A 19598-nucleotide genomic window follows, 5' to 3' on the forward strand; every position below is an offset into this window, starting at 1 on the left:
GCCTGCTGTAATTTTCTCCCAAAACAAAAAGATCCAGCAAATATTGGCCCTGCTAACTCTTGGTGTGTTCGGACAGGTGTTGGGATAGGGCACATGCAGCCTCTACATTGTCCACCCTTCTCCTAAATAAACAAAGACTTGAAAAGATATATTACGTACTGTGTTACCCTGGAGATTTGATCACATCTACATTTTATAATTAGCTACATTTTCATTTATTTCTGTCTCATTCACCCTCCAAAGATTTTAGGGTGGTAGTTCCAGGTTTGTTTTCCTACTGGAAAATCCCCAGTGCTGTGCCCCTGTGAATCATTACCCTCAAGGCTGGCCCAGGTAATCCGTTATTCTAGACACTTTTGCCTGTAGTGCATTTGTTCTTCTGAGCTTCTGATGGACTGCTGAAAGCCACTTTTTCAATTCTGAGGCCTCCACCCACAATTCCTTCCAGATGTTGATTTCGAATACGTGCCTACCTGTGGAGATACAAGTAATCATGACCTGCTTGATGAGTGAGGCATATTTTAGGACTCTAATGGAAAAGACAATTAAGAGTGATTCAGATGGAACCTCACCCTTTCCCCCCATGAATGAAAACAGTTGAAAAAAAATGCTAAGACCCTGCCCTTAACAGCTGATCATATTTTCTTAAGCATTATGCATGTCAGTAAATCACTTATTGCAGATCTTTAAGAAATTGAAAGTTCATTTTTGAAAGGAAAAACAGTGATCATTCTTCCCACCGCATCACCACACTCTTCAGATTCCCATTTCCTCTACCAAAGAAATGGTTGATTTGATTATATGCCAACAAATCATTGTCGACTCTTAGCAACAACATAGATTTTTTTTCTCCATAATGATCTGTCCCTAACCTGGTCCTTTTAAGTTCTTCCAGTGGTGCTCCCATCACCATTATACCTATCTGCTTTGCTGCTATTCCAAAGGTGCATTTTCAAAAGGCAACTTTGCTTTTGCTTGAAGACATTTCACTTCTCATCCAAGAAGCGAAACCTCTTCAAGGAAAAACAAAGTCCAGTTGCCTTTTGGAAAAAGCACCTTTGGGACAACCATGACTCAGATGACTGAGAATCTCCGTAGTCATTTACCTTGCTGCTAGTCACCCTCTTCTTTTTTTCCTTCCAGTTTTCCCACAATTAGAGCCTTTTCCATAGATCTAGGTCTTTACATAATATGTCTGAAGTAGGATAATTTGAACCTGGTCATTTGTGATTTGAGTGAGAACTCTTTGTTGAGTTGTTTGATGATTTGCTGGTGTTTTCATGAGTCCTCTCCAATACCAGAGTGCAAAAGAATTAAACCAAAGAAATGAAGGTAGGGAGAGAGGAATAACCATTAAGTGATTTTTTTTTCTTATACAATAACAACAAAAGTCCTCAGAATTTTTGTCATCCTCAACCACACAAACACTGGGCTCTCGTGTTTCCTTCTGTTCTTTTAAGCCAAGATTTGAGATACAAGCAGGTTGCAGGGCAGACAGGAAAGCCTACCTCAAGGCTGGGTTTGGGTTTGTGCAATGCAGGCTGTCACAGTGAATTCCACTTTGACTTGGGCTGCTAGTTTTGACAGTATGGTTTCTGAGAATCAGCAGCTCAGTTTCCTCAAGTTTTAATGCAGAAACAAAGACTGTTAGATGAACCCTAAAGGAAGCTTAAGTCATTAAAAAGAAAAAGAAAAAAAGAGGGGGGGAAACCCCAACTGTAAGACTGGAGGTGCATAGCATAGCCGTGTCCATTTTACACTATCACATTGCTCTGTTAGACTCTCATTTAGCAAAGTTAGACTTGTCTCATCAGCTTGTTACTCAGACATGACTAATGCAATATATCGAGCAAAATGGTCAGTTTGATTTGCTGCCTTAGCTCACCCATTTGCATGGTTTAGGCTGCACAGAAGCCAGCAAAGTTTATATTTGAGCGAATATACAAATCCTTCCATTGCACAGGTTATATCACGCAGATATGGACTGTATAAGTGCTGCAGAGAATCACTGCTCTTTGGGTAGATCACATTGAAGAAGATGGATGTTGGCATTAGAAAGCATGAGTTAGGCAAGGTTTTGGACTACAAATCCCACTATCCGAGTTTCAAGTGTAAACATAGGACATCTGATGTAAGGCGATTTCATACACTCTCTCTTTTTCTTCCTAACATGTTTCTGATAGGCAGATAGTGTGGGAGTTAATTCTCAAGCAGTCAGAGAAGGACAACACAATGATAGATCAGACTGTTTTCTGTTGAAGGAACAGATGGAGTTTTCCTCTTCCCAGAGTAGAAGCCAAGTACATAAGGCAGCCAAAGAAGAGGGCACAAAAGGGCTTGATAGCTCAGTAGGATTTGTGCTTGAAACGCTAGTTGCCGAAACTCTTTTGTTATGATTCTATAATAAGAACTACTGATTAGGAATTTGAGGATTCTTGTGTGCTTGCTTGGTTCCAGTTTTCACATGCTGAACATTCACGGATGGGTAGGTGTTGCTGTTATACAGCAGAGGCAGAAAAATATACACCTAGTTAGCTTGAAACCATGGTCCTTATTTTTATTCTATATAACATAGATTTTTCATTGCAGTGAAAGCTGTTACTTTTCAACTTAAATATAGCCTAGTTGAAAGCTGCTTTGCAACTCACTTTTAAATGGCTGGAGGGTTTTTTGTCAATCCTAAAACATTCTGTCTGAGAGGTAAAAGAGACATATGTACATCCTCCTCTACTGAAACAGCAGAAATGTAGTAGCTATGTTCACAAGGTGAATTGGAACATCAACCAAGCAATAACCCAGCCAAACTCAAAGCAGAATATCTGTCTATGCCAGTGTTTCTCAATCTTGGCAACTCTAAGATGTGTGGACTTCAACTTCCAGAATTTCCCAGTCAACCGTGGCTGTGAGTTGAAGTCCACACGTTTTAAGAGCTGCCAAGATTGGGAAACACTGGTCCATAGAAAGTCTGCTATCTTACTACTATGCAGCTAGTTGTTATTATTGTACTTCCTTACACCATTTTACCAGTTATTTGTTCAACTGGTGAAATTGATTTCAGTTCTGTCAGCTTACCTTGGTAGCCAAAGTGGTAGCAAGAATGAGTCGTAAACCTGTAAGCAAAAAGAGCCCAGTTGATAGGTGGATATGAGAGAGGATAGGTCTGAGATGAAGCAGGAGGAAGGTCTCTGGTTGTACCTTGTGGGCACACACACACACACACACACACACACACACACACACACCATTTATTCCTGTATTCTTTCTTTGCCCCACTGCCTGTCAGTCAAACTATTGGTTGACACACACTATTGGTTTTACAGAAGACCCATGTTCAGAAAGAATTCAAGTGGCAGGTTGCCAACATGGAGCAATTCTGAATTAGTAATCTGTCACTAGTGATCTAACAATTTGAAAGATATCTAAAACCTCTGTTCCAGATACCAGTACAGATTTACTCAAGTCTTCCCTGATATACTTCTAAGAAGGAAAAAAAATGTGATTGTTGTCTTCATAGGTTGGTGATGCTGGGTGAAAGCGGAAACAAAGACAGTAATATTCACAGTCGTCTTGTAAGCTTCATTACCAAGGGAGACAAATTCAGACTGGCAGTACAAATTATTCAGGCATACTTTTCTGCCCTTCAGAGACTTGAGGGATGCATATTAATTTGGCCACAAGGAAGAGGCCCTGATTCTTCAGATAAAGGAGGAGAGACTCACACTCTGATTGCCAACTTTAATTCATTCATTCATTAATTCAGTAGTAAATTTGTGGGATAATAACAAATATTAGCACATGGTGAGGAGAAATGTAAACATGAGAATATTGTATTGTATAAAACAGGTTGGACGACCCAGGGGCTGTGGGTTAGATGCAGATGTCAGGCAACATCCTAGAAGACAGTGGCAAACTAATTCTATTATTGTGAAAATTCTACATGGAAATAGAGCTTAATGCAAACGAGACCTCACCTTAATGCCTTCATCTTCATTCAAGTGACAATATTGATATAGGATAACACTCCCTCCAAAGGACCTGCTAGATTTGCATCCTGCACTTTGAGAGGGGATGTCACATTCATAGAATCTACTTGGTTTTTCCATTGTCAACTGTCTCCTGCAATTCTCCTCAGGTGTCACAGTTCAAGGAGAATCTGTGCATGGCTCCAATAATATGCATAGATGGGAATGTGCCAGTTTCTACCATTGAGTACATCTGTCAGATTGCCAGAGAACAACACTTAACAGGTAAGAAGAAACTTGATGGCACAGGCATGAAGTATAGTCTCGTTCCTCTACTTTTTTAATAGTTATCAATACAAAGGAGCAAAATCTGGGTGCTCCAATACAACTTCCAGAGCCCCCCAAATGATGCTATTTAAAAATGTAATCTCATGGAAGCTGACATAATTAATCTCATATCTGAATTATGTTGTTGCTTCCTTCTAGACAATAGTATTCCTTTTTGCTTTTATCATTGATTGATGGGTTGATTGTTATTTGCTCTGCATTCAAGACCTTCAAGCTTGTTAAACCTGCTTTTACAGGAAGAAGATTCAGAATCTATCCAAGGCACCCCATTTGGCATAATGGCACTAGATAATCCAGTGCTTGAAGTAGAGTTGGATGTTGTCATATGGTTCCAACAATTTTGGTTGCAGTGTTTGAGTTTTAATTTTTATTGGGAAATGTATCTGTGGCATTTATATGAGCACTACCTGTAATCTGTCCTATTTCTAATTCTAACATTCAGCCAGTATTAGACAGCTAAGAAATATATTAGTTTGTTCACAGATTAAGGGAGAAGTGTTTGGACAAACTTGACTCTCAGAACTCAACAGAGAAGAAAGTAGTTTTGAGGAAGAAAGTAGTTTTGTGCTAATCAGACAATTAGCAAGATAGGCGCATCTTATCTAGGCAAACTGATTTCAGCCTAATGCTTTTGAATGACCATAAGAAGAATCTCTGACTAAAACTTCAAAGTTATGTTTAATCCAAAAAAAAGCAAAGATAGAAGCTTTTTGACTAAATATGATGCTTTATGTTTGTCAGAATCACTGACCAAATGCAATGCTTTTTTTCAAGTGTACTATGAACCTACAGATGTGAACAAAGCTTCAAAGCCTTTTCTCTCAGAGAGTTGGAAAGGTCTGACCTGCGTATCTCCCAATCTTCGGGAACTCAGAGCCATCAGTCAGACCCTGGGAAATCCTGTGCCAAGAGGTGAAGCACATTTGGGAATGACAGTAACAAAGAAGTATTTATAATTTATAGCTCGGAACTATTAAACTTACATTACACATTATCAGTTTAATACCATCTTTCTGCTTGGGAGTGGCTCTCCAAAGTCTTTGTTGCTAGTGGGAAAATTTTAGAGATAACGAAAATAATCTCTAAATTAATTAGAGATAATTAATTTATCTCTAGATCTCTAGATTAATCTAACAAGGAATCCATCACTGAGCTATGTTCCCCTTTGTGTGATTCGGGGCCCCTAAACCAGCCATAGTGAGTGAGGCACCACCACGCATAGGGCTTCTCCTAATTTGCACTGAAACGCAGTATGATTGGTGGATATTTTTCTGGTCAGCTGCTGAAATGCTGAAGAGAAGGAAGGAAACCAAATTATCCCAAACAAAATTAGAATAGCATATTTCAGCAATCAGGCTGAGGGGCCAGTGCAACAGAGTAGAGATGGCCAGTGGATAAAGAACTTTTCATGATAATACTGTCCTGCTGACTCAAGGTTGGGTAAATAACCTTTTGATCAAGCAGTAGGAAAAGACTCTAAGTCTACAGTCAGCTATAAAGATGGAGTATCACTAGATAAATCGCCCACTGGTGGAGCAGTGGGCTAATGCCTCCTTAAGTAACACCAGCTGCCTGCAATTAGTGCAGGTTCGCATCCCACCAGGCTCAAGGTTGACTCAGCCTTCCATCCTTCCGAGGAAGGTAAAATGAGGACCCAGATTGTTGGGGGCAATTAAGCTGACTTTGTAATAATGTCGCTTGGGGGGGGGCGAAAGCCAAAATAAGCAGGCATATACATAGAATGAAGGCTACTGCTAAGCTTGTAAGCCGCCCTGAGTCTTCGGAGAAGGGCGGGATATAAATGGAATTAAAATAAAAAATAAATAAAATAAATATTGCTGCTCCTCTGGCAGTTTTTGAATTTTTACTTTTTGCAAAATGAATTGCTCTATCTGGGGCAAGGTTGTTTTTTATCAGGAGAATGTGAAAAAAGCATCCCCAGATTCAACAATCTCAGCTTACTAAAACTTTTCTTCCTCTAAGTTATACTTCTGAGTCCTTAAACGTTTTCTGAAATAAATGATATCTCATATTAAAAAAAATACAATTTTTTTTTTCAAAAATATCCTTTCCCGGAGGAGAGATTCAGTTGGGTGTTGGTTAAAATAACAATATTCAAAGAGGAAATCTGGAACATTTTAACCAACCTTGTAATCTGTTTGAATGAAAAAAAAAACCTCTGTTGGTAGATGCGACATGTAAACCACATAATAAAGGCAAATTATAAATGACAGCAATAATTACTGCAATTTTAATATAATTTTATTGCAGAAATTTTTAATAAAGTAAAAACATAAAATATAATAAAGAAAAATAATAGCAAAAAAGAGAAAATATAAAAGAAAATAAGGAAAGGAAAAGAAAAATTATAAAGAAGCATCTTCTGGTTTTCTTAATAGTAATTATAGATACATTTCTCTATGTTCTCCTCCCTCTCTAAAATTACATCATAGTGTCCCTCTTTCCATAAACTGCCCTTTCCAACCTTTAAACCCATAAATCACAAGTTCATATTTTTTTTCAGCAAAATATCTATAAGGGGTTTCCTTTCACTTATAGTTGTTGATCTAATCAAATTCATATTGCATTTCTGCTAGTTCTGTCATCTTCATCAGCCATTTCTCTGTTGTGGGTGTTTCAGAGTTGTAGTTACAATTTCTGATAATGACAGCACTCATAATAACTATAAAATAGTTACTTAAACAAAAGAATAAACAAAAAGAACTAAAATTAAAGAAAATTGAATGCTCTCAGTAAAGCAAAGCCACAGATTCCTTATTTTTCTGCTTTCTTAAGCAGCTAGCACAAGGGAAGGGGAAAAAAGAGATAAGAAAATTTCAACTTTCATGGATTGTTTATGTTTAAAATATACCAAAGTGACCCACCAGGCTAGTAAATTATTTCTCGGTGGTCTTTTGTAAATTTTGCATTGCAATCTGATATCAGCCTACCCTTTGTTTGAGATAACTGGCAGCCACTCTCAGATTGTAGAATTTCTTCATGTCTCTGTCCAGGGCTTAATTAAAATGTAGGATATGGGGGATAAAAAGTCTATCCCAATAGATGTGTTCAGTTAAACAAGTTACTCCTTTTTACCACTCCTGGGAGTCAATCTGGAAATATATTTTTTTATTTTATTCCAAAACAATTTCCTTCTTTTTATTGTGTTCAGACCTCTGAAAGAATTCCACCATGACAGGATTTGAACTTCCAAAGGATTTAAACTCAGCGCATAGAAAGCTCTAATTGGACAGTTCTTGGAAAAAAATTACCATAGCAGCTACAAGCTAACCCTAGTTCCCTTTGTCCATAGATTATTTGGAGCCAGTCATATAGTTGCAGACCAACTTATCTCAAAGATTTGTTATTGTGAAGATAATTATTGTCAATGGCACCATTCAGATATAGTTACTGATATACTTCCTTCTCTCATTCATTCCCATATTCCTTTTGAAATTGAAATTTAGTAAATAATTAATTCTAATTTCTAGTCCCTCTTAGTGATATTGAAAAACCTCAAGTGAATGATTTGATTATGAATTCAATGCTATCACTCTTTACATTTCTGGAATGGAACCTACAGATCTACCATCAAAGGTGGAGGACATTATCAAGACTGCTATTGCCCTGGCTTACCCTTTATTGAGAGGACTACACTATGTGGTAGTAACTCTTGGTCAACATGGAGTCCTGCTGTGTGGCCGAAGCAAGGGTGGAAGTGTCTCTCTGCACCCTCAAACATGCTATGAGGTAAAAAAATATGGGAAAAACAGATGAGAAAATAGTAAAACTAGCATTTTCTTTCACATGTTACAGCTTTAGGGACTTGCAGATGATTAGTTTCCCAATATATAGAATAATTGAGAGAATGCCCTGTGATGGGTTGAAATGTGGCAGTGATTCTTCTTGTTCTCAGCATTGTGTATTTGGCAATGGGGAAGGTAATTACAGATCGTCTCCTAGCTGCTTTTGAAGGATTAGGCAGTAGAAATGGTAACTGATAGAATGGCAATATGGAAATGCCTTTAGGTATTTGTTACGGATAAGGAAATGAAACTATAAAGTCAAAGAAAAAAATTTAGAACACCCGTCCCTCTTTGGATTTGAAAGTTCAGAAGACCATGCAGAAATCTTTCCTTTATTAGTGAGGACTGATAACTTGCCTTTAAGAGTTCAAACATCTGAAAATTTCTGAAAATGAAAAAGTCCATTCTCATCCATTTTTAAATTATGGATTTGTGTTTGTAACCATGAAAACGGACACTTTAATATGGGGAATAGTGCCTCTTCTCATTGCTTCTTCCTTTTTCAATTGTTGGTTATAGTCATTTCTCTTGCTCAGTTCCCCTGTTTCAACTGTGACACTTGAGGGGTGTGAGTTCAATTCACACCACCATCACTTTTCTCCAATCAGGCTTGATAATAAGGAAATTCTCCTCTTGTGTCATGTTCACCTTTATCTACACAGAACTTTAGTATTTATCAGAAGAGCAGGAAGTCACCTTAAAGTTGTCTCTAGGCCTAGCTCCTTGAATTCTCCCATTTCATTTTACAGAACGTTACGGAAGAATTACGTGCTGTTCACTACCCAGCGCTCCCTGTCCCCACTGAAGAGATAGTGAATGTCTCTGGAGCTGGTGATAGGTACTGTATATACTGCTAATTGTTCATTGAATGTGTGCCATGGCTGTACAGTGTTCCACCTCCCTCTGTTAGATCTTTAACACTTAGGTTGCTGTGACAACATAACAGCGCATGGAGGTATGCAGCATTGCTAAGGAAAGCACTAGCCCAAATATTTATTTGGACATGGTGAGAGACTGAAAGCTTGTTGTAAGCTGTCACTTTTTTGCATTGTTGTGAAAGAAAAATACATGGAGTTATATTTTATGGTTATATTTTGGGAAGATAATTGAAGCTTTGCTTCATGTGCTTGGAGACACAACTGTTGTAAAAAAAAAACATAAAACTTTTTAGTATGTCTTTCCCAGGAGCATCAGGTACTTTTATTAATGTAGAGGGCAATTCTGGGCTGTCCAATTCAAGTCTATTTCATGTACTGAATATTATTTTTATTGATCTGATTCAGTACGCAAGTTATGTGTATATTTTGTACTAATCTATTCATATTTTTGGCACTAAGTTACCTAAATTGCTAGAAAATATATCTCATTGCAAGAAGGGCCAGTAGAGACCATGTAAGAAAGTTGTCACAGTTCTGTACATTTCTTTCTTGGCCAATAGTGACAGAAACACTAGTATGTTATATATGTCCCACTTACTGTGACATGAACATGCCTTGAGAAATATTTTTAAAATATATCTCCTTGCTACATTACCTCCATCTCATTCCCCAGCCCATGATAGAGGGAATCTAAAGCTGCCTCAGTTCTATTGTTAAACTAATTTTCCCTTTTGCCATGACAAATCATGTCTGCAACCTCTCACTGAGGTGGTTGATGACATGGCCAGGGTTTGGGAACTATCCAGATGCAATTGATAACTTATTTATTTGCTTAATTATATTTGGGCAATGCTTTGAGTTAGCACTTAGCAATAGCACTTAAACTTATATACCACTCCATAGTGATTTACAGCACTCTCTGAGCAGTTTACAATATCAGCATATTGTACCCAACAATCTAGGTCCTCATTTTACCAACCTTGGAGGGATGGATCAACCTTGAGCCCATCCGGATCGAACTCTAGGGTGTGGGCAGAATTAGCCTGTAGTACTGCATTCTAACCATTGCACCTCCATGGCTCCTCTCTGTGTCCAATTTGACTTTGGCTGTAGATAAACCATCAACTCACTTGTTCAGAATGGACCAATCAGAGAGCTATTTTTGTGTTTTTCTTTTGTTTTGGGAGGAATAGTGAAACAATTCCATTAAAAAGAATATTCTGACTGATTGGTTGGTGGGCATAGGAGGGGCACAGGATAAAGCACAAGGGAACTTTGTTGCTATGTATAAACTCTGGGCAGGTTTTTGTATGTCTTGTGTTTCTGACAGTGGCATATCAATTTGCTTTTTTTTTAAAAAAATCTATTAATAGCCAGTGGCTGAACTGCTTATTGACTTTCTTAACTATTGTTGGATAAGGATCCACACTGGATCTGTTCAAGCAGAGTTTCAGCAGCCTTTCCTCTGAGGATGCTTTATTTTGCAATTCTGGCCACAACAGAATTGAAGTTGGTAACCCAACTGGCATTTTTCACTCTGCAATTTTGTTGCTGGCTGCAGGAACTCATGTGCCCTGTTCTGGATGTCTGACTATGTTGAGAATAAGGGTGTCGTCTCCTTATCTGGAAGGCATTGAAAAACAGTGGTCCTCCAGATCTTCCTGAATTGTAATTCCCGGCATGCACTTAGTTGCTCAGGAATGGTGAGCAGAGATGCCTTCCATATGCAAAGACTGTGCTCTTGTGATATTCACAGTGCCCCTCTGGACTCCTTGAGAACTTGAATTGATAAAGAAGCAGCTCGGATCCTCTTACACTACAGTGTTTTGCAAAAAGACTTTGCAGTGTTCTGAATCTGTGGACCAGTTGGCTTCTAAGAGATAGAAAACTCCTGCTTCTGCTTGTCAACATGAGTTTCCCCCTTTTTCATCTGCAAGTCAAAAGTCCACATCCTCCATTGTTGTCCCAAGGGGAAATTTTGCCATCTCCTTCTCCCTCCCGCCAGAGTTATTGGTCAGGAAATGGGACAGTAGGAGCATGCATGGTTCTCGCTAGGTGTAATTTTTTGGGTTACTGCTGGCTAGTATCTGGAAGATATGTGGAAATATGTGGTATATACCAGTGATGGGGAACCTTTTAGAGACCGAGTGCCCAAACTGCAACCCAAAATCCACTTATGTATCGTTGGGTGCTGGGTGGGTATGGCCAATTGGCTGGGCTTGGCCCATTGGGTGGGAGTGGCCCATTGGGTGGGCGTGGCTGCGGTGGTAATGGCAGACTGAGTGAGACCAAAAAGTTCAATCAATCAATTCCAACTTTGCAAGATCTTTTTTTTCCCGTGAGAAGTTGAAATTGATTGATCCTTTTTTTCTGCACATGGCAGTGGAGGCCTAAAGTGAAAAGGTTTTAAAAACCCAGCTGAAGGCCTAGGACTGGGGCGACAGTGCACATGCCCACAGAGAGGGCTCTGCGTGCCACCTGTGGCATGCGTGCCATAGGTTCACCACCACGGGTATATACTATGAAGTTACTTCAGAGAGCAGGGAGGGGCAAAGGTGGTGAAAATGTTCTTAACACTCATATTCCATGCTTATCCCCCATCCTAGTTTATGGTCTAGTTCAACCCAAACTGCCTCTTTTCTTTGCAGCTTAATGGCTGGAATCATCACTGGGCTGCTTGCTGGGGAGGACACGGATAACTGCGTCCGGATGGGCCTCCTCTCAGCCAGTCTTTCTCTCCGTTCTTATGAGCCTGTTTCTCCAGAGATCAGCAGCACCAGCGTGAGCTTGGCAAGGCTCAAGGCTCAGAGATGGCCTGTGACCAAGATATGGAAGCTGTCTTAGCTGGAGTTGAAGATTTTCTTTTGTTTCTCCTCCAGTCCTTGCAGGTGGAGGGGGAAAAAAGAGTGCCTGAATCCCCCTGTGCCCCATTCTATATTATTCTAACTCTGTTTACTATGTACTAATAAAAATAATAAAAAAAATTCTACAGCAAAGCAAAACCTAAACCTTGTACTAAAAAAAGAATTATATCTATATTTGATCATGCACATTTGCAGGTATTTCCTTAATCTGCATGGTTCCTACTTTTAATTGTTGTGGGAATAAGCAATATATTAGGCAAAGCTGTGCAGCCTCCGATTAGAGATGCTGTTATCAGGAGGAGTAATAGTCTCATTTTTGTGCAGTGTTTCCAAGGCTCTCCCTAAATGGAGCTTGCATCCCACTCTGGAAATCTGATTTTTGCATATTGCTTATTTAAAACAGTACAGTATTGGAAGATATATTGTCTTTGATGAGGTATACCTAAAATGCCTTTACTCATAATTCTAACACAGCAAAAATGATTCAGTGATGCTGGAGAACTTGATTTAGGCTGTATTTTTAAACAAGTGTTTAAACAATCTACCTAAATTAATGCATAAATTGAAACTCAAATATTCCTCAAAGTTCATATTTTCTGAATTTAGAGGTGCCGTGCTAGTCTCAAAAATACATAAAATCCATATTTTAGAGGGAGAAATATGGTAATAGTTTTAGTAGAAACAATGGGACAGAATGGATTATCACTGCCACTGACATGGACAGATTTCTAGTTGAATCAGTTGAGGAACAACACACACACACACACACACAAATCAGGAATGATCAATACTTCTACAGAAGAACAGAGGGAGGAAAAGATGTACTCATCACTTGCTCATTAGGCAGAATGTTTTCTTTCATTCTTTCTTCAACCAGCAAAGTTCTCAAAGTGCCTTCGAGTACCTGCTCATCCCCAAAAAAGGGAGGAGTAGGAAATGTTCCATTATTACAATGAAGGAGAAAGATGGCATTAGGCACATGCCTGAATGAGAGTACATGCTTTGCAAAGAAGTTGGGTGTTACTGGGATGGAGAAAGGGGGAGGAAAGAGGAAGAAATTTTCCAAGGAAGTGACACAAGTCACAACATTAATAACAAAGGGGGGGAAAAGGTGTGTGTGTAAGAGATGATGGGATGAGGGGGATGAGCTGGGACACTGAAAGCATAAAAGGCTTCCACCATCCATGCATAGAAAAGAAGAGAGACACACTCAAGTGTGTGTGGCTGTTTAAAATTGCTCCAACAGGCTCCAAGGCAACTGCATCCCTTTAGATAGTTGGGCAGGAACAGTCAAGACAACAGTATGAAGGTATCTAGAATGACCATCCTTGTGCTTTCCATGCTGTTTTATTTTCTGATTCAAGCTGGGAAAGGGCTGGCTGCTGAAATCAACCCCACTGGAGCTACAAAATTTAAGAAGAATCTCCACCCCAGTCATGAAGACAAAGAAGCAGAAGGGAGGAAACAGCCTTCCCCGAGATTGTGGAAGGCTGCAGAAGGAGAAACTCAATTACCGGTAGGTGATGGAGCATATGACAAAGCAGCAAGCAATTTGCAACTGGGAACCAGTAAGCAGAAGCCAACTGGCAAGAGGCCGTTTCTCCCACTCTCCCCTCCAAAGAGCAAGAGTCGAGGGCTTGAGGCCCACTTGGAAGGCCATGGGAACTTTAATACAGATACGGTGAGTAATATCTTTTTAAATTAATTTCGGTCTGATCCTGAAATGCTCTTCCAATACTTGCTGGAAATAAAATGCTCTTTGTAGTTGAGGTTTTTTTTTTGTCAGATTAGCAGGGGAATAGTGTTGTGGCACTTAAATGTGCCAAAAGGACAAACTGCAGTTAGAAAAATTACAGTTTTTTTATTTCATCAAGCCACAGTATTAAGGAAATATTTGCAAACTACCCTGCCTTAAATTAATCCTCATTCCTTAAAGCAGATAGATGACAACCAAAAAGCCAACAGATGCAATGTTTCTAATTGAAATTCTAGAATAAAGATGAAAGCAGTGCATGCCTACCAAGATTGCCCTATTAAAAAGGAATGACAACTCCTCCTTTGACAAAAGCAACTACAGTAAGGTTTAGCTAATAAAGGTTAGTGTCAGACCCACTAGGTAGAGCAGACCAAGAAATCAGGCAAAACTCACTTAACAAATGTTTTGCTTAGCAACAGATATTTTGGGCTCAATTGTGTTCATAAGGCAAGGATTACCTATACCTATTACCTAAGAGCCTTGGTGGAGCAGTGGGCTAATGCCTCCTTAAGTAACACCAGCTGCCTGCAAATTAGTGCAGGTTCGCATCCCACCAGGCTCAAGGTTGACTCAGCCTTCCATCCTTCCGAGGTAGGTAAAATGAGGACCCAGATTGTTGGGGGCAATTAAGCTGACTTTGTAATAATGCCGCTTGGGGTGTGTGTGAAAGCCCTAATAAGCAGGCATATACATAGAATGAAGGCTACTGCTAAGCTTGTAAGCCGCCCTGAGTCTTCAGAGAAGGGCGGGATATAAATGGAATTAAAATAAAAAATAAAACAAATACTCTAATGATTACCAAACTGGCAGGAATAGCCAACACTCCAGAAGATAGGATTAAGATACAGAAGGATCCTGACAGACTTGAACATTGGGCGCTATCTAACAAAATGAAATTCAATGGTGAAAAAGTAGGTTCTACATTTAGGCAAAAAACCCCAAATGCACAGTAGTATAGGTGGTACCTTGCTCAATAGTAGTAACTGTGAGAGGGATCTCAGAGTCCTAGTGGACAATATGAGCCAGCAGTGTGCTGCAGCTGCCAAAAAAGCCAACACAGTGCTAGGCTGCATTAACAGAGGGATAGAATCAAGATCACGTGAAGTTTTAATACCACTTTGCAATTGCTTGGTAAGGGCACACTTGGAATACTGCATCCGTTTTGGTCACTACAATGTAAAAAAAATGTTGAGAATCTAGAAAGAGTACAGAGAAGAGCAACAAAGATGATTAGGGGACTGGAGGCTAAAACATATAAGAAAAGGTTGCTGGAATTGGGTATATCTAGTATAATGAAGAGAAGGATGAGGGGTGACATGATAGCAGTGTTCCAATATCTCAGGGGCTGCCACAAAGAAGAAGAGGGTCAACCTATTCTCCAAAGCACCCAAAGGCAGGACAAGAAGCAATGGATGGAAACTAATCAAAGAGAGAAGCAACCTAGAACTAAGGAGAAATTTCCTGACAGTTAGAACAATTAATCAGTGGAACAACCTGCCTGCAGAAGCCGTGAATGCTCCAACACTTAAAGTTTTAAGAAGAGACTGGACATCCATTTGTCTGAAATGGTATAGGGTTTCCTGCCTGAGCAAGGGTTTGGACTAGATGACCTCCAAGGTCCCTTCCAACTTTATTATTATTTAGGGAGACATCTGTCTAAGATGCTTCTGCATATTATCTAAACACTGTAGGAAAAAGTTTTATCCCTTGTCATCTTGGCGACAAGAGTTTGTATATCAACATCAACTTCCTTAGGCTTTACTTATGCTGGTTCATGATCACCATAAAAATATAAGTCTAGCAAGAAACATTATACAAGGTAGTGAATTATTGAGACAGCATTTCTTACTTTCAAACAAGGCTTGTTATCTGCAGTTTTTTTATTTCCTTCTCAGTATTCCTGCCCTGGGATCCAGTTGAAAGCCTGCCGAAAACCCTCTGATTGTGAAGGCTGCTTGGGCCTCTATACTTGCAAACTTTCAAAGGGAAGGTGTGACTTTAAAGCAGTTTCCCCACAAACAGGTACCACATAAACTAAGCAGAACATCAAAATACAAGGGAATGGGATTCTTCTCCCATTTTCAAATATTCTTTACAGAAATCAATACAGTGCTTGTTCTCTCTGAGCGCTAATGTGATGTAGTGTCTAAAATATTGTATTAGGACTGATGGGTGGGGGAAGAACCAAAATAAAATTCAACTTCACCAATAAAGTTCAGTGGGTTATCAGTATAAAAGAATATTTAAAGCTCAGGGTTGAACTGTGGACTCTTTGCTCTTCTCTGAGCTTGGTTGTTTTCTTGCAGATGTTTCTAGTTTGGTAATGAAATGTCTGCAAGAAAACAGCCAAGCTCAAAGAATACCAAAGGGCCCTCACTAGGATAGTCACTATCTCTCTCTCTCAATCCAACCTTCCTTGCGAGATTGTGTTATGGAGAAACATTGAAAGAGAGTGAATTATGTACATTGCTTCCAACTTTTGAAGGCATAGTAGTGACTAATCTGAATATTTAAATAAATGCCCTTACATCTGGATCGTTCAATATAAGAAAATTACACATTATGATCCTTAATACAAGAAGAAAATTAACTTTTCCACAGGAAATTAAGAGATCAGTGAAAGCTTTCCAGATATATACAAATACATCCTCTTTAATATTGATGTCTATAATCAGATTTGACCGTGCACAATAAGAGACTGGTGAATTATGGTTTCAAATGCTGTCTTCAAGCAACATCCAACAGAGGGCGCTGTAAGGCCACATGGAGTGAAAACTTGACAGATTTAGGATGTTTCTGCAATCTTTGTATTCTTCCTCCTGTATTTAAAAAACTACATGTGAAAGATTTTGCCATTGGCTTTGGCATCAATTTCTCCCGCAATGATTAAAAAACACAACCCCCCCTCCCCCAAGGTCTAACCCTTTAAAAGTGCACCCACGATGTCCTTCCAGCCTTGATCTCAACAATCCAGCTCAAGTTTGATCTTGTGGTGGCCCTATCCATATTTAAAAATAATTTCCTGTTTAATTGTATAAATTGCATTTCTCCATAGTTGTGTTCATGTGACTAGGCAGGAGATGCCTTTTAGGAAGGGGAAGGAAAAGACACGCCATTAGCTAAGTATGAATCAAGCAATAACTTCAACATGTTCCTCTCCTTCACCAATGAGATCATGAGGTCCCAGGCTTTTTAGGCTTATCACTATATTGAAAAAAAGCAAAGGCAAAGTTATGCTTTGCACATTAAAACTGTGTATAGGTATTTAAAGAAAATCCAAAAAGAAAAAGCTATAAAATCAATTTTAATCTAGTCCCAAAATGTAAAATTGAAAGGCAATTCTAGGAAAGAATGTCACCATAGCTATGAACACTAACTCTTCATTGACAGTTTGAGTAACCAACTCTGAATCTTTCCTATTCCAGGTTGTTATTTTGAGGGTAAAGTGCAAAACCTTAGCCTTGGGACCATGAAGGAAGACAAAAATGAAAAATAAAAGGAAAAAGTTTCCTTAACTCAACGCCCTCAATATTTTCTGGACTTATCAAATTCCCCGTGAGCTTTTTTTCATGCTTTCTAGGACCCAAATTTCAACATAATTGGAGACCCATCAAAATGGGAACTAGAATGCATGGGCATTGTCTTCAAAGCTTTGGATGTCTGTGGAGGTTCTCAGTCATCCAGGTCATGGTGATTTTCAAAAAGGCAACTGGACTTTTTTTCCTTGAAAACCTTTTGCTTCTTGCTCTCAAATGAAGAAGCTTCTTGAATGAGAAGCAAATCATTTTCAAGGAATAAAAAACCCAAGAAAGTCCAGTTGCCTTTTGGAAAAACACCTTTGGCTGAGCAGCTTTGGACCACGCAAGAGCTATCCATGCTCTGCCCACGTGATTAGCATGCCACCACTCAGCCCCAAATTTGAGTTCACACAGCCTGAAAAACTTTCTGTAGACAATTTTAACTTGCCATGGACCACAAAATATGGTCATTTCTAAACTATGGTTTATACCTTAAAATATTGAGCAAATCCAAATAGTCGCAGTTATCTCAAACCTGATTGAAATTGACAAGAATTTCCTGGCAGATAAATGCTCCAGAGTTGAAGATGACAAGGGGAAGAGATTTTGATAGTTTCTACCGTGAAAGACACTGGCAGGTGTTTTTTTCATACAAACTATCACGCAGAACTTTTATTTTAAGTGATTCACTTTCATATTAGCAATGTTGCCATTACATTTAATTTTTAATAAGACGTGCTTGCAGCAAAGCATATGGTGCGCAGTTACCCCCAAACTACAAAATGGGTGGCAAATGAATTTTATTAATAAAATTTAATAATAAAAAATTAGTTTGGAAGAGCTAATTTCCCGATTGTATTGGACCATAAGGGGAGCCCTGTGCTAACATTTATATGATGCTGTAGCCGCTTTGGTGTTGCATGTTCTTGCTGCTTACAATGTGTTTTGCTATTGTGGAAATTGGGGTATATAGACTTGGCCTGCAATTCACACAACTGGCTGCATTCCATGAGTCCAAGACAAATCCTCACTTTGTCATGTCCAACAAAGTACTTAGGGCTGCTTCAAATCAGGGACTTGTTGCAACTTGCTCACTTATCTTTAGCTTGTCATTGACATCCACTTGTAATTCATCAGTGTTGCTCCAGCAGTATTCCCATCTTTTGACTGGAGAAAGTCCAACTTTTGGAGGGAAGGATAGAAGGAAAAGGAATGTTCACATGCGTCATTGTCCTCAGCCTTACCCTGATCTACGAGGGGTGGTTTTAACATAAGCAATGACCTGTCATCGTTCACCATTATAATACTAGAATCCTTGGACATATTCCAGCCATGTTTTTCCTATATCCATATAAGTGATAAGTTCACTCAGGAAGATGTGGCTGCTGATAACTCAACCAGAATATTTTCTTCATGGACTGTATTTTTCCTTTCCAGGTGGTTTCTTCCGGAGTATCCAGGAAAGATAAAATATATAGTCTCAGTGAAAAGTTGATCCAAAGTTTTTCAATGTATATCAGGATGGAGATGAATTAAATAAATGATCTTGACCATGAAAATTGCTGCTGAATAAGCAGTCTTTCCAAGCTATAGTTTACCTGCATTATTCAAAGTGTTATAAAGGAAGAGGATGCCTTTATCTTGATAATTTCGCCTTGGAGGAGCAGTGAATACCTCAAAGAGATCTCCGTTTTCCCCCTAACCACATTCCTTTTATTTATTTTGCTTATTACTTCTTGTTCTTCATTTTGCATAACACTGTTTATTCTGAAAAGGAGTAACATGATGGGGGCTGTAAAAATAAGTTTTTCCAGCTGTTGAATATATCTTAGCTACAATTTTGCTTTCCCGTTTTTACCACTAGGCTAAAGTTTAGTAGACGTTGGAGTGGAGTTTGTACACATGTAATATTTTAAGTAAGAGGCCACCAGTGGTCAGCCTCCACTTTTCTCCAGGGCATTACCCTTCAGTGCATTCCCATTAGTTGTGACACCTAAAACTGGAACCCAACAATGAACAGCCTTCCTTGAAGTTGAGATTTCAAGCTAATCTCTTACTCTGAGCAAGAGCACAAAAAATCCTCTTTATTTAGATTTACAGAAAGAGAAAGGTGTAGATGAGTGCATAACCCTGTCCTGGCACATTTATGCTTTGTTGACTTGAAGGTACAAACAGGTTGGCACAAATTTCATATCACAGGTGTGATCTGTACATCAGAAATGGTACTTATCAATAGTGTTATTTTACACATATCACTGTTGTGTAAATAAAGGTAACAAAATTAAATAATATGCTTCCATGTATGAATCGCCCTGCAGTGTAAACAAACATTGAATAACTCGAGGAGTGCAATGACAGAAGGCAACTGTTCCACAACTGCCCTTGGCCAGTAGGGGGAGCCTATAATTCCATCACCAAAAGCATCCAATCCAGGGGTGTCAAACTGCTGGCCTGTGGGCTGGATAC

At 39.1% G+C, this 19598-nt stretch overlaps 1 protein-coding gene across 1 annotated transcript in view; it reads left to right on the plus strand.

The window, feature by feature from the left end:
• Positions 1 to 12278, plus strand: part of LOC308670024 (uncharacterized protein) — a 48909-nt gene extending 36631 nt beyond the window's left edge. The window contains exons 15-19 of the mRNA XM_081331155.1: positions 4133 to 4247; positions 5085 to 5222; positions 7894 to 8060; positions 8866 to 8954; positions 11643 to 12278. Of these exons, the coding sequence (XP_081187281.1) occupies positions 4133 to 4247; positions 5085 to 5222; positions 7894 to 8060; positions 8866 to 8954; positions 11643 to 11838 (705 nt within the window). The 3' untranslated portion in view covers positions 11839 to 12278. The remainder of the gene's footprint in view (positions 1 to 4132; positions 4248 to 5084; positions 5223 to 7893; positions 8061 to 8865; positions 8955 to 11642) is intronic.
• Positions 12279 to 19598: the final 7320 nt, after the last annotated feature.

The sequence above is a fragment of the Vipera berus genome (genome assembly GCF_964194415.1).
Source record: "Vipera berus genome assembly, chromosome: 6".
NCBI classification, from domain to species: Eukaryota; Metazoa; Chordata; class Lepidosauria; order Squamata; family Viperidae; genus Vipera; species Vipera berus.